At 41.9% G+C, this 24,680-nt stretch overlaps 1 protein-coding gene across 3 annotated transcripts in view; it reads right to left on the reverse strand.

The window, feature by feature from the left end:
• ZFX (zinc finger protein X-linked) overlaps positions 1–24,680 on the reverse strand; it is a 34,699-nt gene that overhangs the window by 7,991 nt on the left and 2,028 nt on the right. For all 3 annotated transcript variants that reach the window (XM_075059893.1, XM_032772434.2, XM_032772433.2), the window contains exons 2-6: positions 14,489–14,577; positions 13,401–13,967; positions 3,813–3,962; positions 3,510–3,653; positions 3,279–3,413 (exon numbers count right to left, since the gene is read on the reverse strand). In XM_075059893.1, the coding sequence (XP_074915994.1) occupies positions 3,279–3,413; positions 3,510–3,653; positions 3,813–3,962; positions 13,401–13,967; positions 14,489–14,549 (1,057 nt within the window). In that variant the 5' untranslated portion in view covers positions 14,550–14,577. The remainder of the gene's footprint in view (positions 1–3,278; positions 3,414–3,509; positions 3,654–3,812; positions 3,963–13,400; positions 13,968–14,488; positions 14,578–24,680) is intronic.

Here is a 24,680-nt window from a genome sequence, read left to right on the forward strand (position 1 = left end):
AAGTAACAAAGAACAAAAAACGAGCGATTAGCTAGGGAAAATGCGGAGCTCAGGTAAACTGCACTCCACTCTTCCAACGACCGACACGGGTGGTAAGAAGGAACTGAAGGGTGGCCGGGTCGGCTGGGGTATTTATGCGGCGCCATGGTGGCGCCACTCCAGGGGGCGCCCACCCGACCCGCTGAGTGTTGCTAGGGTAAAAGTTTCTCCGACGGCTATGCACGCGGCGCGCACACACCTAACTGGAATGGATATGAGCAATCACTCGAAGAAGAACACATCTTTCGTTGGTTGTTTAACATTGATAAGATTTTGTGGAATATGTAAGCTTTAAGGAGTGGTCTCTTTATGCTCCAGGAGAAGGAGGCAGTTCAAGGTGAAAGAGGTAGCATATAAGAAGGTGTGAAGACAAGAATGAGAAGACGACAAAGGAAGCAGCTAAATAAAAGCAAAGAGTTGAAGTGGTTTTTAGGAATGAATGAAAGAAAAAATGCAGGCAGGAACAGACTCATGCATAACCTGAGGATTCTGAACTTCATGTATCAGCTGAGGAAAGCCAGAGAAAGGGCTGAAGAGTCTGTGTGGCAGGTGACAGATGACTTTGGAAGTGGGAACCAATTTCACATCTGACAACAAAACATAACTGAGCTATGTACACAAGGGTCCTTACAGATTATGACATGACAAAATTGGACCTAAATATTCTCAAATACAGGAAACTGTTTTCCCTACTTTCTAGAATGGAAAGTAGTAGAGCCACTGGATTCTGCCACACTACAACAGAAAAATAAATAAAATGTGATTTATTTTTTTTTTTAAGTCTCCCCAGTAACATTACCTCCATCACTCTTTCCTCCTTTGAACCTGTCACTGACTTTGAGGTTTCTCATCTGATCTCCTCTAAGCCATCTTCAACCTACCCCAGTGACACTCAGGCCTTCCAGGCCACGACTTCTGCTCCCCTTTTCTCACCTCTCCCATCAAATCCCAAATCCTGACAATACAAGCACATTACTGTTTCCCACACCCTAAAAGATCACTTTAGATTGACTTGAGTTCTTTAAACTCCATTCTGGATCCCCATTGAAACTGCACTCACTGAGGTCTCGCATGAATTCTTCATGGCCAAATCTAAGGTCTCAACTCCACCCTCACCCTCATTGATCTCTCAGCACTTTTTAACAAACATTCTCCTTCTTGACATATTTCTTCTCCTTGCCTTTTATGTCACCATCTTCTCCTGGTTCTCTTCATCTTTTCCAATCATTTCCTCAGCATTTCATTGCCCCTTTTCTGACACTACTGACAACCCCACCATGTTCCATGTCACTTAGATCTGTAATCGAGATGTCATCTTTTATTCCATTCTCTCTAGTACCACACATCCAAAATATGTTCCAACCTTGCTGCTTCTTCCTCAAAAACATTTTTAAGATCTAGAATTTTCTCTGCCTGCACAACTAACACTCTCATCCAAGCCCTAATCATCTATCTCCTCCTTCTCTATCCTGGAAAATCCACTTCAGTCCACTCACGTCCATCCACATAGGGGTTAAGATTCTGCCCATATTGCTCCTCCTTTTTTGAGTACATCCACTGGCATCCCTTTCCCATCAGAAATTCAATTTTCTTCTCCTTATCTTTTAAGGCCCTTCAGTATGCTGCCCCTACCCACTTATCCATTCTTTTACCTCAGTGTTTCCCAAACTCGGGACGCTGCTTGTTTAGGGAAAGCCCCTGGCGGGCCGGGCCGGTTTGTTTACCTGCTGCGTCCACAGGTCCAGCCGATCACAGCTCCCACTGGCCGCAGTTCACTGCTCCAGGCCAATGGGAGCTGCTGGAAACGACACAGGCTAAGGGATGTATTGGGCGCTGCTTCCAGCGGCTCCCATTGCAGCGAACCAATGGCCAGAGGGAGCTGTGGTAAGCCAGACCTGCGGATGCGGCAGCTAAACAAACTGGCCTGGCCCGACAGGGGCTTTCCCTATACAAGCGGCGTCTCAAGTTTGAGAGAAACTGTTCTATCTTACTGTGTTACCTCTCACCTCATCCCTTCCAGGTTGCTGCTAATGCCAACTTCGATTGCCATCTCTAAATCTGTACAGTCATTACCCTGTTGTTCTTCAAATCCCCTCAACATTCACTTCAACTGTGAGGAGTATGTGAAACTTTCAACTAATAAAGGACAGGTAGGTATACGAAAGGGATTTTTTTTTTAAATGACTCACACAGCTACTTAGCCATGTGTTCCTATCACTGTTGCCTTTATCCTTCCTCCTTCATTCTTTAATTTGTTACACCATTTGTTGCAATTTATTTAAAATTATACTGTAAACTCTTTGGGGCAAAGACTGTCTCCGACTATGTGTCTGGACAGCACTTAGCATATAGAGTCCCCATCTTGATGAGGTACCTGAGTGCTTCTATAACATAAATACATAAATGACCTACTCCAACAAGGAGAAAAGTCAGTTCAGATCTCTTTAGTGCCCAGATACCAAAATTCAAGAACAACAATTCTGAAATATTGGAGAACAACTCAAGAATTATTTAAATGGAAAGTACAGTAACAGTGTCCCCGTCCTGCTTGCTTTTTTAAAGTATTTCATTTTCCAAGCACCAGATTATATATTTATGCACTCATCCACGCACCCCAAAATAAAGTCACATTTTGCTTCTCAGCTAAGATTTATATGAATCCTACATTCTCCTGGTTGTCACTTTTGACAAAAATATTCATCTCTCTATTTCCAAGTCAGCCTTTATTGTACACCAAAACTGTGAAGGCCAGAGGTACTCAAGATACAATTTTTCAGCTGGAAGACTGTGTACTTCCTGCTGTACCTCCTTCTACATTATTAATATGAAGGAAATGCCTCTTAAAATGGAAACAAAGAGAGGCTTGCTTTAAAATTTCATCTTCCTTTTCAGGAATCTGTTTAGAAATGCATGAGCGACAGCGTTTTGGAACACATTTGGGAGAGGGATAGCTCAGTGGTTTGAGCATTGGCCTGCTAAACCCAGGGCTGTGAGTTAAATCCTTGAGAGGGCCATTTAGGGATCTGGGGCAAAAATCAGTACTTGGTCCTGCTAGTGAAGGTAGGAGGCTGGACTCAATGACCTTCCAGAGTCCCTTCCAGTTCTAGAAGATAATAATAATAATAATGGGAGATATACCTATTTATTTATAATGCCATAACATTCTAATTGTAAATGCTTTTGCAGATATTTTGCTACCACCAATCCCAGTCTTGAAGAAGTGCTTGTACCTGACCTACCGTAAGCTGCTGCCCAAGCTATGGGCATAAAAGTTTTAATTTCAGTGTCATCAATTTGCTGTTCATGGGCCACTGCTGCATCTTCTTCACCTACAATCACTTCCATATAAACCTCATCAGCAATTTCTGCAACGTCTAACAGAAAAAGGAATTAAGAATAAACAGCATTAATAACAATTTCCCATAATTGAAAATAGAAACTCTGTCCCCAAAAAAAGGCCACCTACTTACTTAAATCTTCATCTTCATGCTGAGACTCATTTACAGTCATGTAAACCATTTTTTCCCTTGGAATACGAACACTGCTGTTTTGATCCAGTAGTCCCACTCCATGATCATTCTCAGATTCACTCTCCACAATGTCTACTGTGCCTCCTAATTAAGAAAACCAGAATAAAAGTGTTTTTTTAAAGTATATTTCTACCAAATTACATTATGGCTCTTCATACATGATTTGAGAAAAACCATAGTCTCAGAGTATACAGGATTTCAGAAGTAAAGTTAGAATACTCTAAAATGACCATGCTGATTTACCTAAATCATCTTCTCCAGGATCAGCTTTGAAGATATATACTTTGATGACTTCTGGACAAATGCTGTCCACTTTACACAGATCACTTTCTGAATCTGCTTCCATGGTAATTTCAGCAGAACCTTCATGTTCTATCTTCCCAGTATCATCCACTACAAAGACAAATTATGATATGATTTTATGATATGATCACACAATCTATACAAACAGCTGCAAATGAAAGAGGATTTGCTTTGTCATTTCAGTTTTAAAATGGTTAAAAATGAAAATAAATTTACTGGTTTGACACTGCAGTGGAAGAAGCCACACAAAGAATTGCTTAAGATTCCTTAAAAAAAAAAAGGAGAGAGAGATTAAAGCAAATCCAAGACGCAAAATTTTCACCATCTAGATAAGATAAAAGTGATAAGCTGCACCACTCTATTAGGAAAAAAGGTAGCAGCATTCTTGCATTACTTGATGAAATGGGCAGCCCTTATGCCCTATTTCAAACCAAGCTAGTCAAAATATACTGGTGATGAAGGCAGTAAGAGACAGGAACAGCCACAGCGAAGAACACAAAACTGCTTCACAACTTCTCTAGGTTGCCCTTCCTTGACCACTAATATAGAGAACCAGTACTACAATTTGGAGCAAAGAGGAGAAGATGAATGGCAACTATCAAGACATATCCCAAAATAGCAAACTGCAGTAAGAAAAAAACAGCATACTAGTACTTATTCTATAGCCCATGTTTCATACACTTCTTCAATTTTTAATGACTTTCTCCCCTCCACACACACATCCAAAAAGCTATTAACTCCCTTCCTGTCAAGAGCTGTCCTTCACTCCTCTCACCTCTCCCGTAAGGCCACCTATTACAGATGTCCCTTCAGCTGAGAACTGGACCTAGCTCCATTCTAAGCCTATTAATACTGCTCCTTTAGTTGGCTAGAAAGGGGGTTAACTACACAAAAACACCAGGTTTGTCTTTCTCACTAACCAAGCAGCAACATTTTAAGCAATCCCAGACCCTGCTTGCTCATAAAAGAATGGACCATGTTCAGTTTCAAACTAATGAACTGACACTCTAACATTGACAAATTCTGATTCCATTAATTCCTGTCAACTTCCCTACAGAAAGGAATTTAAATTGTATGTAGTATTACAGTCCTATATCCATTCCCCACTATTATTTTGAATTCATTGCAAAACAATCTCTTAAAGGAAGACTGTGCCTGTTCCATTGCTGTTCCTCAATGGACTTTCTCCAAGCAGCAGAATGAAAATATAGTTCACACACATATACCCACATTCATGTGATAAATTTATTTTTCATGCAGTTTTTAACTGGCTCACCAGCTCTCTGCCCACTAATCCACTAGTACTGGTAGTGCTTCTAACACAGCAACCTCATAAGCAGCTTCAGAAACCTGACATCTTTTTAAAACACATACCATAATAAAATATTTCTTTGCCCAAATGTGGACTTTTATCCTAAAATATTAATTTCCACAGGCTCACAAAGTCCACTATCTCACAACCCTACAGGGATTTCCCATTTCCAACAGGATCCAGCATTTTCTTCTAGCACTGGCAGAGTCCAAAGAACTGGACTTAAAATATATGACGTTACGTACAATAAATACTTTACGTCTCTTTTTGAGGTTTTTATGGCTCCTTCAAAGTCATGTATAGTTTGGAATAACGGTAACAAAAGGCACAAATTTTAGAGGAAAAGAAATGCAAAACAGTATCAATAAAATCTTTTAAAACACTAAAAAATTTCCAATAGCTTTCTGCAACATGTGGCATATACACAGCACATGATGTCATGGTATAAAAGTCTTATTGGCTCATCTGGAATGATCCGCATTAGTCAATCATGGTTTTGCCACTTATGAACAATGAAGCCAGCCTGAGCACCATGCTGACTTCCTTTGTGAAGTGCTTTGAGATCTACTGATGCAAAGCGCTATACAAAATTAGGTATTTATTATTATTATTATTATTATTATTACTGTGCAATTATGACAACATAAAACCTTTACACCATATACAAATCAATATATTGTCTCTCTCATCCATACTATACATACGTTTACACATGCATAAAATTTCTCAACAAGGAATGTAAATTAGTAGCTATCATTATTTGCAGAGAATATTACGCATTATATTACATAACAAAATATTAAAAATGTTCTTTAATCTACTAGTCCCATCACGAGAAATGGCAGCAAGAATGCACCAAACACTATTTTTTCAAGTGAATGATGAATGAATACATTGCATAATACATTGCTTCCAAAGTCCAAGAAAACCAAGAGTACTATCTGAAATGCCTTTAGGAACAAGACCATAGATCAAAAGATAATGTCCTTGTTAACATAGCTGTAATGAAACTCAGAACTTTTTAAACTGAGAAAAAAGGCAAGACCTTATGGTGATATGTTATTACTGATCACTTTGAAAATGCAACCTTACAGGAGGTGTTCTCAGCTACCTGGATGCACTTTTATAAAAAATTCCTTGGAATATACATGAGACCCCAACCATAAATAAAATTCTAGCAGGGGGGGGAAAATGTATTACTACCATTCTTTAAGTATACTTTTTTTGTTTTGTTCCTTCTGTAGGATTTAATTACTCCCTTCTGGATTGATTATCAGCACTTTCTCATCAATAGGGCTTGATACTGCACCACTGAAGTCAACAGGAAATTTGCCATTGACTTAAATGGATGCAGGAACAAGTCTTTAACAAGGAAAAAAATAACTGAAAGTTCTAGACCCCGGAATACTATGTTAGGCAGGGATTGTTTTTGGTTTTCTTTTTAAAAACAATAAACTTCTATTTGTAGAGTGTGGTGGGGGTGTTTTTGTTTTTTAAATTATTTTTTTTAATAATGTATAGGTTTCTGGCTTATGAATCAGAAACTCAGTTCCTTCTCCTCCAGACAAAGGATAAGGTCTTCCTACGCTGGAGAGTAACCTTTGTGAAAGATGTAATTTTAAAGCAATTGGTGCATATGTCAACGTACACAATTATAATTAGTTTGTTTCTTGACTCCCCTTCTCATTATATAAACACCTCAAATATGACTCCTATTTAATATAAGCATCCTTTAATAATCCTATTTAAGAAACACAACAAAAACGTGCCAAACTTTTAAAATGTGAGTATGTGTAGAAATATAGGACCAAATTTTCCCCTTGGAGGAAAAATTCTCACACATATTTCTGGGAGAGTTTGCAGCATTAACATGCTAGCAGTGCTTGGCAGATTAGAGGAAAAGAGTAGAAAATACGATGAATAGTGTAGTAAATTTAATAGGAGAAAAGTGGGGAAGAAAGGATGGGAAAGAGTACAAGACGACATCATCAGAAATAAGGAAAGAAGGCAAAGGAAATTAGAAGATGAGATGGAAACAAGGAGGAAACAAAATATATCCCAGCAGGAATAACACCATTTCCCTCTCCAATTGGCTCTATGTATAAAGCATGTTTCCACTGAAGTATAGTTTGACTGCAGCTGCTGACCATTGTCTGCTATCCACAGTCTAGCTGGGTGGTTCATTAGTGATCAAGACATGTAGTGTTCCTGTCATACTGAAGCATCTGTCTATACTGGTTTATTTGGGCTTTGGTATCATCCTTGTAATTACTTATTTTAGGGTGCAGTCTAAAAAAGTTATTTTGGTTATATAGTGAATTTTTTTTTAAATGAACACTTTCCACGCATTTTCCTTATTTTTCAAGCTTCTCAACCTCTGTTAGAGAAAAGAAGGTTTACAAACATCAACCTAGTCAATGTTTAAAATGTGACGTCTCTTAGATGCTTGAATTTTTAATTTAAATACATGACCTATCCAAGGGTACTACCCCATACCTGTCTTACCCATGAATGCGCCAAACACAGGATGCTGCCATTTTCTTATATTCTCCCTCCTGGAAGTAAAAAAGGAAAATGTGTTCCTATCTGTTAATTTAATTTCTCAAAGAATGCATGCTCACTTGCTGGTGGTCTTCACAGAGCTCATGATCACATGATGCTGGCTCTTTTCTCATTTCCAGTTGCTAAACTTACTTTAAAAATGGTGAAAAATACATTTTCCTAATGTTACTTTTCTATGTATGCAATTGCTATAGTCGCTACAGTGATTTTACATGATCACAAATGGAAGAGGAAGGTGGACTGCACAATTATGTGCAAAGGTAGAAGTGGTCCATCAAAGAATCTGTTAATGTAGTCCACAACATGAAAAATTTTGAGAACCCCTAATCTAAAGCATATCTAGATAGTCTCCATATGGAGGAAGAACAGTAAGACCAAGAGATAATCTGGGAATGACTAAGAGCAGTACAAGGAAAAACAAAATATAGCTTACATGTTAATAACATTGAATTAATCTGTTGTCTACTATACTGCTACCGTAATGTGAGTGGACAACAGAAGCGTTATAAGGACTTGCTGAAGGACAACCTAAAAAAATGTAATATTGACATTGATACTTGGGAGACGCTTGCTTAGGATCGCTTAAAATGGAGTGAAGTCCTACGTGATGGTCCCCTGCATTTTGAACTTTCTCGCCAACAAGCTGAAGAGGACAAGAGGTGCAGGAGGAAGGAAAGACTGGTCTCCAGTCATGGTCAACAGCCTCATGCTGAGCCTGAAAACATCTGTCCTCATTGAAATAGAACACGTGGTTCAAGAACTGGTCTTATTAGCTACCGGAGGACCCATAACTCCCATGGAAGATGATCATACTCGGTAACAAGTGATCACCCACAATCATCATACCACTACAGCATTTGCCTCCCACCAAACATTAAATCTAAAATGAAAAATTCTTATATATGAACAAATTGCACTACAAACTATGTCAAAATGTGACCCTGGAAAGACCAAATGATATAACCTTCTTAGATTTCTCTACTCCAAAAATATACAAATTGGGCACAATTCAGGTGCCATCCTTTTACATGCACATATTCATCAATAAACACTAAATCCATCCAGTCCTTGAATCAAAAAAAAACACAACTCCACATTTACATCAATTTCACTAAGAATCTGGCCCCAGGTCTCTGGAGCCAGTCAGGAACAACAACAACAACATGAGTTCTGTCCTTACATTGCCATAGATTCTCACTATCACAGGTAACAAACAAAATACTTAGGAGAAGTTGTTTGCCAGCTTCTAGAACAACTTGCTTAGTTTAGTATTTCCTTAACGCAAAAGGTTGTTGCATTCTTCCATAATGTTTATACTCAAGTAGGTTCCTAAACAGGCTGTATTTCCCAAACTGACCTTTCGCTCAATCTGTACATTTACCTGTTTATTTGTACTGCAACTGAAAGACTAGACTTTCTGTACACTGAAATGGCAATTTTACTTCCTGATGTAGTCTAGTATATCTTGTGCCCACTTTCTTTTCCACACAGAACACTGTTATGATGGTGTCTAACACAACGCCAGGCCATCCTGACATTTCTTTAATGTAAGATGACACTGCGAACTTCCTACAATCCCAAGAAACAGAAATCTATCATAGATAAGTTTCCCAGGACTCAAGACTGATATCTGTCATTAGTCGGTCTTGGTGGGCTCTGCAGCAAAGTAGCTCCAATTCCTAAAATTTGGCTCCTGTCTACTCAGCATAGTAAAAACTAAGCTCTTGAATATTACTCTTACCAATGTATCCTAATGTCTTCCATCTTATGATCAACACACAGTGATCTCATAAACATTCTTGGCCAGGACAGTTATGCGAAGTACCATTATAATGGTTAAATAGGGTCTGACAGCAAATGTTACTTTTTTGGAGGGAAAAAACTATTATGTCTTGCACCTTTAAGGATCGCCTCAAGAGAAAATAGCTCTGTACTCCCAGGTTGTTGATGAACACAGCCTGTAAAACAAAAACATTTTTTATATCTGCTAAAAAACCATGATTCTTCAATACTGAAGTCATATGGATTATGGTTCCATTCACTAGGTCCATTGCTCTTAACTTTATAAAAATATCATCCAGGGGACGGGAGAGAACATGCCCCTTCTAAACCTAAGTAATTATACAATCACTGTTACCATCTTTGTGAATACCTTGGGTCTGAAAAAGTCCTGTACTGAAAATGTTGGTTCTGGTACATGAATCAAATATTTCTTACTCTAGGCCTGATTAGGATGCCAATGTAATGTGCCTGCTGTATCTGTTGACATCATATAATTTCCTTGATTTGCGGAATACTGGACCAATACAAAAAGTTTCCTAGGTTAGCCTTCATCTCTTCAGATTTCCTATATTGATTACTTATATTTTACCATTCTTATTGCACAAAATATACTGAGAACATCCAGCACAACTTCTCTTCTGATGGAGCTGTTTCTATTGCTAGTGTTCAGCAATAGAACACTATTTAGCTATTTAGTGTTCAGCCACAAAAAGCTAATTGCATGTCTGCTGCTTTGACAAACTGAATAAAATCAGAAATGTAGAAACCTTAATGTCAGTTGGATGTCCAGCTCTAAGGTACCGTCCTCCCTGATAAACTCCAACATCTTTCTGTCTGTGGTAATTTTTTAACATTTTACTAAAATGCTACATTTCCATTTAGGGACAAATGGCTTTCCAACTCATAATTTTGGTCTATGGCTAAAGGAGTTGGGTTGATGTATATCTGTCCATAATCTGTCCCCTTTTGGCCAAGATATATCAAGAGTCCTCCTTAAATGACTTTCTGGCATGGATAAAAGGAAAAGTGTGGTTTATCAAAACCTTTGGAATCCTTTTCTATGCTGCTTAACAGCAGGCAGTGGTTTTCATTCTCTGCTTAGGGATCCAAAGGCAGAGTTGAGTTAGGTATAAATAGCCAAGACCCCGTTCAGATCAAACAACTGGAGTTTCTGAATACAAGCAAAGACAGTATCTACACAAAAAGAAGGTATCACAAAGACAGTATCTACACAAAAAGAAGGTATCACTAGTGGTAAGAAGCATTATTTTGGAAACAGAATGCATACCAAGGAAATCAAAGCAGTCTCATATACATCAGAGATTTTATTTATAATGGGATGATTCAAACAGCAGATAAATTTGCTGAAGGAAAGTCTCACAGAAAGGAGCTCACTAAGACAAGTACCATCAGAAAAGAAAATGCAGGTTCAGTCCATGAATAGGAAGAGGGAATAAGAAAAGCATGTGTGGAGCCATTCAATTGTTACACACTCATTCAGCCATTCTCACCTGAGCAACAGCTAAACCAATCTTAAATAATGAGATGATGATCAGATTAAGAAGAAGCCAGGTACAAAGAGTAGCCTATCCAGCAAAGGAAAAACAATGAAAGGGAATCAACAGACAGCAAGAAGGTGGTAAGTGATCTTACCTAGGAATTCCATTGAAGAACATGGGACAGATAACTTGTGACCCATATAAAGTGATTGAGTAATATTCTGCCTCTCAAGTGACAGAGCATAATACAAAGGGCAAAAGTATTCCCAAGAAAACAGGCAAAATGTCCATGTATTGTAGTATACATGGCAACCGGCAGCATTTAGACACTATGATGCAGGAACCTTAGATTAAGTCAACCTTGCAAAATTCTACTCACTCATTTGCCCAAAATGATTAATTTAGATAAACATAACTGAAAAAAGTTGTGATAGAATCAAGGATGATTTCAGGGATTTGGGGGGAAAAAAAAATCAAAGGTGAGATTAATGTTGGTGATCTTCTCTGAGAGCCATCTAGTACCAAGTGCAACTGAAGAAGGAAGAAGACTGAGCGTGAAGATCAAGACAAACATACACTACAGATATAAAGAGGAGAGATTTGAATTTAAAAATCATTTGATTTTTCTTCTGTAATGAACTGACTATTCAGATTAGACAATCTCCACTTAACAAGAAGGAGTACTAACCTCCTGACTTCAAAAGCAGTAAAACTTGTTAGGCAGGCTTTAAATACAGTAGAGGGTAATGGAGGAAACTTTCATTTAACTCAAATTCTAGAATGTACTTTCAATTCAAAATATAAAGGAAAACAATAGATACACTTTGCAACAAAAGAGGAATATAAAATACTAAATTTACTTAAGTACCTGAGCTAGAAGGGCCAAATATATTACAAAAATATTTAAGAACACATGAGCATTTAATAGCAATGAAAATAAAGAATCAAGTCAGGGGAGGAACCACTCTGGATCTACTTCTTACCATGCAGAAGTAACTGACTAAGAATAAAAAACCTTGTTTCTGTTAAACATGATGAGGGTCTCTTATGTTTTCAGTAAATGATTCTCTACAGTTAAGAAGTACAAAAGGATGGTTTCTTAGCTAGGGACCATTAATTTGATCTCCATATTAATTTAAAACACAGCTACACAAGGGTATTCGACACTAGGAAATCAAATATTAGGGAATTAAGAAATCAAGTGATCATGGAGGCAAAGAGAAGAATTATGCAAATCCATAAGTGCGGAAGATGATATCATAGTTAACCCAAAACAAACTAAAATTCAATTAAAAAAGAAATATTCAAAGAACAACTAGTCAAAGAACCTGTACTGGAAATGAAGCAAGAATCAATATATAAAGTCAGTTAAGTTCCATTATGTGAGTCATTAAAATCTAGACAAAAACAAATAATCCTGCAAGGATCAGTGTAAATGTGCTAAATGATACAATGATTCTATGACAAAAACCTGATTAATAGCATTACTTTCATAAATTATACAGGACACAAGAATGTTAATCAGATTACACCACTAAAATCAGTGTTAGTTTGAGCAAAGGGTTATTTCCCACAGGGGAACTGACTTTATGATCTGGTAGTGTCCCTGTTTGTTCCCTCCCTCCCTGCCACACACAAACAAGTTTTAATATTGCAATTCTAGTATACCATTCTACTGGTACAAAGGGGCTTAAAAAAATTCAAAAACCAAAATCTTGAGTTCAAGGTAGCTTCCCAATTATGTGCAATAGTGGCTGTCCTTTTTACTAATTGTGTGACTTCACATGGTCAGTTTATTCAAGAGAAAAAAACATATTCTAACAGAAAAGAAATTTATTTATGTATTTATATATCTAAAAGAGGAGCTTAGCAAAAGCATTAAGAATAATATTTCAGATGCAAGACATTTTTCAAACTGCAGAAAAATAGAACAGTTCTGTGGCTGTCCCTCTTCCACTTATGTGAGACCATTCTTTTGCTTTCTTAGTGATTTTGCAACATATACTGGAGCAATGCCAGGTTTATTTCTTACAGTTGTTATTAAGTAAATGGCATTTTACACCTTTGTTACAGAAACTATTCATATAAAATATTGTTCTGTAAACTAATACATGAGTATTTTATTTTAAAAGGATTATTTTAATAATCACATAGCTAGAAGAACTACTTTATCTATATTAGCTTAATAAATAAACCACCTCAGCAGGAACACAATTATAACTGAAAATATTCATGCACATTTATGAGACTTTGTGTTTATAACTATTTCAGAAAACTCTCTCTCTGGCATTATTTAAAAGGAACAAACATTTTCAAACAGCACCCTAGTCAACGTCGTTACTGCTGTCTTTACTGCTTTCCCCATAAACTTACAGGAAATCATAAGGTAATCTTCACAGTTGCCCTTATCATCTTGGTGCTGCACAGGGATTCCATTGGCATCAATCACTGCTTCCGAGGCACAGTCTGCTACCAACACTTCTTCAGAAACTACATCTTCTCCCAGACTATCGGTGACAATTTCTGCTTCTACAACATTATCATGAACCACATGTTCCACGTGCCCAACTTCAGGTACATGCATTGATTCACTTGCCAGTACATGTTCTGGTATAGACAATGCTGCTGCTGTTATGTCAGAAGCTAAAACGTCATCTGGAACAGTGCAGTGTGCTAAAGAAACCTCATCAGCTACCTCTGTGCCCAGCACTTGTTCAGGAATAATGACAGTTTCAGACACATCTGCCTCTTCCATGATATCTGAGCATTGAACATCTTCAATAACAACATCCTCAATGACATCTTGGATGACTACAGAATCTGGATCATCAGGAACAAAGTTATGCACAGTTATGTCTGAGTCCACCACATCTGAAACAAATACTGTTTCTTGCACTTCCACAACAATCTGATCTCCATCCATATGTGCTGCATCAGATCCTGAAAAATATAATTAAACCAATGTTTAAAACATCCACAGTAATTCAAGGAACATAGCTGATATTTATCGGCTGTAAATTATTACAATTTGTCTTCAGATAATAAACAACGTATCTATCTACCACAAGCATTCTGGTATCTTTGACCATATCTATTATATACTAGTTGAAAAAGCACTAGAAAACTGTTACTTTCGTATTAGCCACTGACATTTCTTTGACAAATTAACATAGACCAGTTTTCTAGCATTCAACTAAAAGAGACCATACATTTTTTTATGGATAAGGTCAGCCATTTTTGAGCCTCTGCCATAACCCCCAAACATTTCTCCTTTCAGAGTATCCTATAGCCAGTACATTTTAGTTACATTGTTCTGAACTAAAAATAAAATCACAAGTGCAGCATTCAGTCAAAAAATAATAATAAAACAGCACAGTTCGATTCACTAACGACAACTGCCTGGTTATAATCTCTCTTATGTTTAACATGAAGGGCCTTATATGCTTTATCTCCTGTCCAACCTGTTGGGTCAAAAAACGCATTTGGCTCATGTGGCTGCAGTTCAAGTCCATCTTCATCCATGGTCTTTAATTCTCATCAGTCACAGTGCCTGAGAAAAATAAAGAAGAGAAAGGTTACTTGCCCAGTAACTATAGTTGTCCAAGAGTTCCCTATGCATATCTCACACTCTTATTCAAGAAATGAAATCCTAGCCCCTTTGAGGTCAAAGGCAAAATGCCCCTCAACTTCACTGTGGCCAAGATTTCACTCAAGATGCCTGTACAGTTCCTACAATCTCTGGAAAGCTGTACCCTTTGGGACTCTCAAAAGCATCTCATGTGATTGAACATTCAGGGCTTGAACAAAGGGTAGATGACCCCTAAACACCTCAGTTCATTTTTCCTGAACCTCATTATTTCAAGGAGGTATAGAAAACTCTGAGGAAGATGGGCAGAGAAAGTGAATACATACAGACATTCCCCAAAGAGAGAAATCTCTGCACATTTCCACTCATGACAGACTGGTAAACAGTACAACCCAGATGGATGATGGGCTGAGGAATTCTCAAATTAATAATGATTACAAAATTACTCAAGGTGAGTAAAGGTATATGTCTAATAGAATCAGAAATGGACACTGCTCTGGGGTCACTTATGTTCACAGCCTTTGACAGCCAGAAAGGAACTAAGGTAGCTAGGGCTTGCATCTCATATTGCCCTCAGGGTACCAAATGGCATTGCCACAAGGTTCCAGACCCCCCCACATCACAGGCACGTCAAATCTCATGAATGAGATTATGCAGAGGCTCCCCGGAGAAGCATCGTCCATTTGCTTTTAGACTGAAAATACCATCTGGTCTCAAACATGATCAAATTTTAAAATCTATCAACTCTCTATAGTTTGGTACAATGTCAAAACTTATTTGATGAATAGTAACTCATTAGATCTTAAATCACTCTACCTCCCAAAAAATCTAAATACTAGGGGTTAAGAAATTCTCATTACAATTTACCACTCTAACTTTAACTCTGCCCCCTGGCATATATGCATTAGAATTAGGGTTGAGCAAACCAGTCTGGACTAGTCCCTTGAACTTAATCCAAACTACGGGGATTTGATGTGTAAGACTAGGAAGAGGCCACAAAATCTCCTTGAAAATTTCTTCCAATAAGAATTATGCCAATAGGTGCAAGGCACGTGGTTTTCCTCCCTCCAAACACTTTTGCCAATAATGGGCAGTAACCCCTCACTATCACCATAGTTCCTTATTACAATGCATGAGCCCAATATAAAGAGTTAAGATTTTTATGGAAACCTTAACTGAAAACTTCAACAATTTGTTTTCATTCTCCATCTTTCCTTTATATTAATTAAGTTTCTGCATGGGGGAGTTTCTTTATTTGACAAATAAACAAACAAACAAGCATTTCCAAACACATACACCCAGCCAGAAGCAAATATATTCCAACCTCATCCTTGCACAACCTAATCCTCTGCTACTCCCAGCTAACAAATCCTCCTGTTGAGAAAAATAATGTAAACAAGTTGGGGGGGAAGAGGGAATGTAACCAGAAATTGAACTATGAGAACAGCAGCTGCAGTCCAGTGTAAAAATTATACTTTTCTTCATGGACTCCTTTGTTACCTGGAGAAGTCCAGCTGAACAACCCTAGATTCTGAAAAAAGATCTGCACTGACAAACTGTGGAGGACTCTAGTCCAAGGCTCCCCGATCTTGAAAAGAAATCTGCACTGACAGATCGTTATGGAGTTCTGTTGAGATCAATCAGGCCATTTTGAATGTTAAGATATTATGTCAATGGCATTCTGCACTGATGTAAGGGTCTGCCCAAGCAGATCCCTCCACAGATCTAGGACCCCAAATACTCATTAGAAAGAAACGTTTTTAGCTTTGGATCTGGGAAAGATCACAGATTTGTCGACTTTTGTTATCGTGGAAAAGCAAGAACTCTAGCACCTCAGGTATTCTAAGACAATCATTTATTCAAGTATTAATCACCAGTCCCAAATCTGTTCAGCTTTAGTAATTAAACAAGTTCAGGTCTATTAAGTCTATTAAGAATTTCTTTCCTATAATGGTATGTTTTCCTGTGGTGCCTTCTTATGGTTGCTCCTTTTCCTTCTCTCTTTCTCCACCCATTCACATCTCTCAATCTTTCCCTACATTATGTTCTTCGCTGTCTTACCTACATTTTCGCACACTACACTCCCAGTCATTTATTTCTCTTTTCTAACTTACGCTCTCTCATATATCCCTCTATGCATCCCCCTCATTCATGCACACACCAGGACTTATAAATGTATCAGATACCTAGTAGCAAGAACTAAACCTGCTAGCCAAAAACTGACAAAAAAAAATGGAGTGACCTGCTCTGTCCCCAAGCAATGCCAAGTAGAAGTATATTTCTGGATCCTACTTAATGGCTCCATCTTATCATACATATTAACCTTTGATAAGTTTGAGTCTGACGACTTTGAAGCCCTAATTCCCACTGCCTGCTGAAAGGAGCATTCACACATTCTATTCCGCACTCCCACACCCTGGTCTCCTTGCTCCTGTGATGGATGTTATCCATCTGTTATCCTATCCTTCCGTCAAATTTCTGGCTACTGTACAGGGAGATCTCCATTACTCAGCTTCTCCTTTTGGGTCCTTCTCCCCTAGGAATAATTCTACTGCTTTCCTCTACTGATGTTCTAAGTTCCAGAAGTGTGAAATTGACCTGATTCTCATCATTACCAAAGCTGCCCAAAGATTCTGAGTAGTAGCAGTAAAAACTGACAAGTCTCAAGGTCAGTTCTCACCCTGATGCAACTTAGTAAAGATACCAACAACAGTAGAGGTGCTAGAGCTGTCCATCTGCAAAATTCAGGAAGACAGTACTATATTTGTTTGACTCTGTTCATGCTCAACCATTGAGATCAGAAATTCTGCAAAGGAAAGGCTTACGTTCTGCAAATGTTGATTTCAGTTATCTGAGAAAGCTTTCCAAGCAAGCGGATTTTTAAGATTTAGTGTGGTGAACCAAGACAGACTCTCTACCACTTGTAGCTTGTACAACATAGAACTTTTATAATTTTTTTTTAAAACTAGCCTCTACTGGAATAAATAAGATTGGCCTTAATACACTTTAAGACCCCAGTCCTATAACTAGATCATGCAGAGACCTCTGCACCCATGTGGAACCCCAATGGCTTCAAAGAGCCTCTTTGCAGGTATACAAATCCATCTACACAGTCAGATCCAACTGAAAGATCAGGAACTAAGTCAGTTTCATGTGCCTCTAGAATAAGTATGTCCTTAAATATTCCGTAGTTTAGTCTGCAAAGCTAAACTATAAAGACAGCTCTAACAGGATGCTTATAATATCTGCTTATATAAGCAATATAACTTTATTTGGGCAAATGAAAATCAAGGCAAATTTCTGATATGAGGACAAGTAAGAAAAATATATATTTGGAATACAAATGATATTAAAATGCTAGCAATTCAATAAAAATACCCTACATAAGAAAATGCTTCATTTCCCAAGATGTTATTTACATCTTTCCCCATAACTCTGACCTTAAATATAATCATTCAAGAAAGCAATGAACGGAGAAAGAACATGTGCAGGAGAAAGTGAGATTGTAATATGCCACTGAAAAAGATGGTTACTCACCTTTGTAACTGTTGTTCTTCAAGATGTATTGCTCATATCCATTCCAATTAGGTGCGTGCACACCGCATGCACGTTCATCGGAAGATTTTTACCCTAGCAACACTCGGTGGGTTGGCTGGGTCGCCCCCTGAAGTGGCGCTGTTATGGCGCCGGATATATACCCCCGACGACCCAACAGCCCTCCCGTTCCTTCCTGCTGGTTACTCCAACAGAGGGGAAGGAGGGCAGGTTTGGAATGGATATGAGCAACACATCTCGAAGAACAACAGTCACAAAGGTGAGTAACTGTCTTTTCTTCTTCGAGTGCTTGCTCATATCGATTCCAATTAGGCAATTCCCAAGCCCTACCTAGGCGGTGGGGTCGGAGTGAGATGTTGCAGAATGCAAAACTGCTGAGCCAAATGCTGCATCATCTCTGGACTGTTGAACCAATGCGTAATGTGAGGCAAAGGTGTGAATCGATGACCAGGTAGCTGCCTGACATATTTTCTGGATGGGAACATGGGCCAGGAAGGCGGCAGATGAAGCTTGAGCCCGAATAGAATGGCCGGTGAGGTGAATAGCCGGAACGTGAGCCAAATCATAGCATGTACGGGATGCAGGATGTTACCCAAGATGAAATTCATTGGGATGAGACTGGTAGGCCTTTCATCCGGTCTGCCACAGCTACAAAGAGCTGAGGTGACCTTCAGAAGGGTTTTGTTCTCTCGATACAAAAGGCGAGAGCCCTGCGAACGTCTAGGGTGTGCAGCTGTTGTTCCCGACGCAACGGGTGCGGCTTCGGGAAAAAGACTGGGAGGAAGATGTCCTGATTGACATGAAAGGCGGACACCACTTTAGGGAGGAAGGAGGAGTGTGGTTGCAGCTGTACCTTGTCCTTATGCAATACCGTATACCGGGGGTCCGCTGTCAAGACCAAAGCTCAGATACTCATCTTGCCGAAGTAACAGCGACAAGGAAGGCTGTCTTCCAGGAAAGGTACGGCAGCAAGCAGGTGGCCAGTGGTTCGAAAAGAGCACCCATAAGCTTGGCTAGCACGAGGTTGAGATCCCAGATAGGGGTTGGGCATCTGACTTGAGGATGCCAATCCCTTGAGGAACCTTGAAACTATGGGGTGAAAGAAGATTGATCAGCCATCTTCCCCTGGGTAGAAGGCGGAGATGGCTGCCAGATGCACCTTTATGGAAGAGACCGCTAGGCCCAGTTCTTTCAGGGACCAGAAGTAGTCCAGGACAGTAGGAACAGTCACCTGCCTGGGGACAGAGTTATGCTGAGCGCACCAGCAGGAGAAACGCTTCCACTTGGCCAAATATGTCATCCTAGTGGAAGGCTTCCAACTGCCCAAGAGCACCTGCTGGATCGAGGCAGAGCAACACAACTCAGACTGGCTCAACCACGCAGCAACCATGCTGTGAGGTGAAGAGACTGCAGGTCCGGATGGTGAAGCCTGCCGAAGTCCTGTGTTATGAGATCCGGCCAAAGTGGCAGAGGAATCAGGTCTGCCACTGAGAGGTCGAATAACATAGTGTACCAGTGCTGCCTCGGCCACGCTGGAGCAATTAGGATCAGGTGGGTGCTGTCCCTGCGGAGTAAGACTCCGTGGATAAGTGGAAATGGTGGGAAGGCATAGAGTAGGTGCCTCTTCCACAGGATCAGGAACGCGTCTGAGAGGGAGCCCGGGGAGTGTCCCTGGAAGGAGCAGAACACTTGGCATTTCCTGTTCTCTCAGGAGGCAAAAAGGTCTATGTGGAGAAACCCCCACTTCCACAAAACAGAACCAATGACGCCCGGACGAATCGACCACTTGTGAGACAGGAAAGATCTGCTGAGGTGATCCGCCAGAGTGTTCTGGACTCCTAGGAGAAAAGACGCTACCAAATCGATCGAGCGGGCTATGTAAAAGTCCCAGAGGTGGACGGCTTCTTGACAAAGGAGGGATGAGCGTGCTCCGCCCTGCTTGTTTATATAAAATATGTCCCGTTGTGTTGTCCGTGAACACTGATACACAACGGCCTTGGAGATGGTCTCGAAACAACTCGCATTCTAGACGGACCGCTCTCAGCTCCCGCACATTGATGTGCAAGGCCAGTTCTTGAGGAGACCAGAGGCCTTGAGTGCAAAAGCCCTCAAGGTGGGCACCCCAACCCAGAGAAGACACGTCCGTGGTTAGGGGCATCGAGGGTTGCGGAGGGTGGAATGGCATCCTTGCACAGACTAGAGTGGGGTTTAGCCACCAGGTTAGGGAGCCCAGAATCTTCTGGGGAATAGTGAGCACCGAGTCCAGGCTGTCTCTGCGTGGTTGGTATATTGAAGCAAGCCAGGTTTGAAAGGAATGGAAGCATAGCCTCGCGTGCTTGGTCACAAAGGTGCAGGAGGCCATGTGACCTACTAGGCTGAGGCAGGTGCACACCGACGCTGTCAGGAAGCTTTGAAGACCTCGAATAATTGAAGCCATTGCTTGAAAACGCGACGGCAGGAGGCAGGCTCTGGCCAGACTGGAGTCCAGAATCGCTCCTATGAAGTCTATTCTCTGCGTGGGTGTCAGAGTAGACTTCTCGATGTTGATCATCAGGCCTAGGCTCCCAAAGGGGTCTTTGATGATGCGCAGGTGCTGGCGACACTTGTAACTGCGAAGTCCCTCGAATGAGCCAATCGTCAAGATACGGGTAGACGTGTACCCGACGACACCGGAGGGAGGCGGCGACTACAGCCATGCATTTTGTGAACACACGCAGAGCTATAGAAAGGCCAAACGGAAATACAATGAACTGAATGTGTTGGTGGTTGACCACAAAACGGAGGTACCGTCTGTATGGTGGGTAAATTGCGATGAGGAAATATACATCCTTCATATCGAAGGCGGCATACCAGTCTCCCGGATCCAGGGATGGGATAATGGTCCCCAGGGTTACCATGCAGAACTTCAGCTTTATCATGAATTTGTTGAGTTCTCGCAGGTCTAGGATCGGTCATAGACCTCCCTTTGCCTTGGGGATTAGGAAGTAGCAGGAATAAAACCCCTTGCCCCTCATGTCTTTTGGCACCTCCTCTATGGTTCCCATGGCTAGGAGCGACTGGACCTATTTTAAGAGGAATTGCTTGTGAGAGGGGTCCCTGAAGAGAGATGAGGAGGAAGGGTGGAAAGGTGGGGTTGAAAAGAACTGGAGGTAGTATCCCGCTTTCACCGTGCGCAGGACCCAACGATCTGAAGTTAGCTGGGACCAGGCAGGGAGGAATTGTGAGAGGCGGCTGAAAAAGGGAGGAGAAGGATCCGGTAGAGCAACTGGTGGGCCGCCCTCGGGCGTCCCATCAAAAGTTCTGCTTGGGCCCCGCTGGTGGTTTAGGGGGCGCCTGATTTTGACCTCCTTGAAGGCCAGACTGTCTCCAATGATTCCCTCTACCATGCCTTCTGCTAAAGTCCTGATGCGGCCTAGGCGGGGCGTTAGGGCAGTGTGGCTGGGGTCGGAAGATCCTGCGTTGGGTCACTGGCATGTGCATACCCAGTGAGCGCATTATAACGCGATTGTCCTTCAGACTTTGCAATCTGGGGTCAGTTTTATCTGAGAACAGGCCCTGGCCTTCGAAGGGCAAATCCTGAATAGTTTGTTGTAATTCGGGGGAAGGCCTGATACCTGGAGCCACTGGACGCCAGAGTTCTGGCTGCAGAGTCCGCTGCATCCAGAGAGGCTTGAGGGAGGTTCTTGCTACCTTTTTACCCTCCTCAAGTACGGCCGTAAATTCTTGAAGGGATTCCTGGGGAAAAAGCTCCGTAAACTTCCTCAAGGACACCCATGTGTTAAAGTTATATCTACTTAAGAGGGCTTGTTGGTTTGCCACCCTAAGTTGGAGGTCCCCGGACGAGTATATTTTGCGGCCTAGGAGGTCCATGCGTCTAGCCTTCTTTGACTTAGGAGCCAGGGTTTGCTGGCCATGACGCTCCCTCTCGTTCACCGATTGCACCACTAAAGAGCAAGGAGGTGGGTGAACGTAGAGATATTCATACCCCTTTGAGGGGACCATATATTTTCTCTCTACTCCCCTTGCTGCAGGTGGAATTGAGGCTGGGGATTGCCAAATGGTATCCGCATTAGTCTGTATGGTGCGGATAAATGGAAGAGCCACTCTAGTAGGTGCATCAGCCGACAGAAAGTCCACAACAGGGTCCTCTATTTCAGGGACCTCCTCCACTTGTAAGTTCATATTCTGAGCCACTTGTCTCAAAAGGTCTTGATGGGCCCTGAGATCAATTGGTGGAGGGCCTGAGGAGGATGTTCCCACCACCACCACGTCAGGAGAGGAGGAGGAGGAGAGGCCCGGGACCAGGGGGTCCTGTTGGGACTCTTGCACTTGAGGAGCATCATCTGTGTCAGGTGGAACCTGGGTGTCTGCAGATAGTATCGGAGCCTCATCCATGCCCCGGGGGGGGGGGGGGGTGGCCTCTGGTACCTGGCCTTCTGATGGGGCCGACCATGGAGCCACTGATGGAGCACCTTGGGCCTGGTGGTATGCCCATGGTGTCCAGAAGGACCAGTGATGAGGCCCTAGCTCTTGGCTCTGGTTCTCTGGGAATATACGGCTGGGGATGTCAGAGTAATGCTCCTGAGGATAGGATGCGCTACCAGCCTGCAAAGACACCGATGTGTGTCTCGATGGCCACAGCAGTGCCGATAGACCCTGGGAGGGCGCCACTGTTCTGGATGCTCGATCTCGGGGCGGTACCGGGAGCTATAACAGTACCGCAAGCGAGACCGGGACCTTCTACCTTAGCGGTGCTGGGAGGTTGACCGGGATCTCAAGTCCCTTCATCTGGAACGACTGCGAGATACACAGTGCTGAGGGTGGTGCCGTGAATCGGATCGTACCGGGAATATCCGGCCAACAAACAAGATGTCGAATGGTGGCACGAGTGTGACCGGTACCGCGATGGAGAGTGGTGCTGGGACTGCGAGCAGGAACAGCGTGATCGAGAGCGTCTGTGAGACTGTGATCTTGAATGACATCTCTCTGTTGAACCAACGGAAGGCAGCCTTACCAGGGCCGGTTTTCTGATGGACTGTATGACCTGCACCGGCGGTTGAGGCCATGTCGACTCCGTAATGGCAATGAGCTCCCTTGCCGTGCAGAAGGTCTACGGTGTAGAAGGGAGGGCAAGCTCAGCCACAGCATGAGCCGGGGAGCTGTCAGGCATTGGACTCAATGATCCTTGTGGGACCGGAATCGACGGTGCCACGCTCAGTGGAGCCGCAATCGGCGGTACCACAGTCGATGGTGCCGCGGCAGAGGACGGTGCCGAATGAACGGCCTTCGAAGAGCGCTCCTTCTGTGGAGCTGAAGCAGCTGGAGCGCTATGTTGCTTCCTGGGTCTCAGGGACAGGGAGCGGTGCCGAGGAGATGTCGGTGCCAGGGCTCCTTGTCAGTACCAGAGCAGTTCGGGGCCGAAGGGGCGCGCCTTACAGAAGCAGTCTGTTGGGCGCTCGGTACCGACGCTGCAGGACTAAGTGCCGACTCCATGAGGAGCTGTTTCAATCGAAAGTCCCGCTTCTTCTTCGTCCTTGGTTTAAACAATTTGCAGATGCAGCACTTATCGGTAAGGTGGGATTCCCCTAGGCACTTGAGGCAGGAGTCATGGGGATCCCCTATTGGCATCGGCTTTTGGCACGCCAAGCACAGTTTGAATCCCAGTGTCTTGGGCATGGGCCCGTACCAGGGTGGAGGAAAGGGGGCTAATCCCCGATCCCCCCTTAAACTATATACACTAACTATAAATACAAACAACTAATACTAACTATAACTACAAGAACTCGAACTATACACACAATAAACAGCAAAGAACTACGAGTAGCTAGGGATGTGGAGATCAGCAAAGCCGCGCTCCACAGTTCCAAAGATCGTCACAGGCAATAAGAAGGAACTGAAGGGCCGTTGGGTTGGTAAGGGTATATATCCAGCACCATAACGACACCACTCCAGGGGGGCGACCCAGCCGACCCACCGAGTGTTGCTAGGGTAAAAATCTTCCGACGAACATGCACGTGGAATCGATATGAGCAAGCACTCGAAGAACATGCAAATTCCATTACCCAACCCCCTTCCACAGGAAGCAAAAGGAGGAAGACTAAGGGCTGGTGTACACTACAAAATTAGGTCAGCATAACTGCATTGTTCAGGGCTGTGAAAATCCACATGCCTGAGCAGCATAGTTAAGCTGACCTTAAGTTCACATGTAAAATTCTTCTGTCAGCCTAGCTACTGCCTCTCTGGTGGATTATCTACATGGATGGGAGACTATGTCCTGTCAGCACAGGTAGTATTTACACTGAATCACTACAGCAGTGCAGCTGCAGGGGTGCCACTAGTGGTTTAAGTGTAGACAAACCCTAAGCTACAGCAAAATCATTTCTCCATCCTTACGGATGAGAATAATATACAAAAATCATTCACCCACCTCCATTCCCATAAAGATACCAATATACAGAGTAAAATCTCCTTCACTCCTGTACCAAATCTTTAAAAAGCACAACAAAATCCTG

The sequence above is a fragment of the Chelonoidis abingdonii genome, chromosome 1, assembly GCF_003597395.2.
Source record: "Chelonoidis abingdonii isolate Lonesome George chromosome 1, CheloAbing_2.0, whole genome shotgun sequence".
Taxonomy (NCBI): Eukaryota; Metazoa; Chordata; order Testudines; family Testudinidae; genus Chelonoidis; species Chelonoidis abingdonii.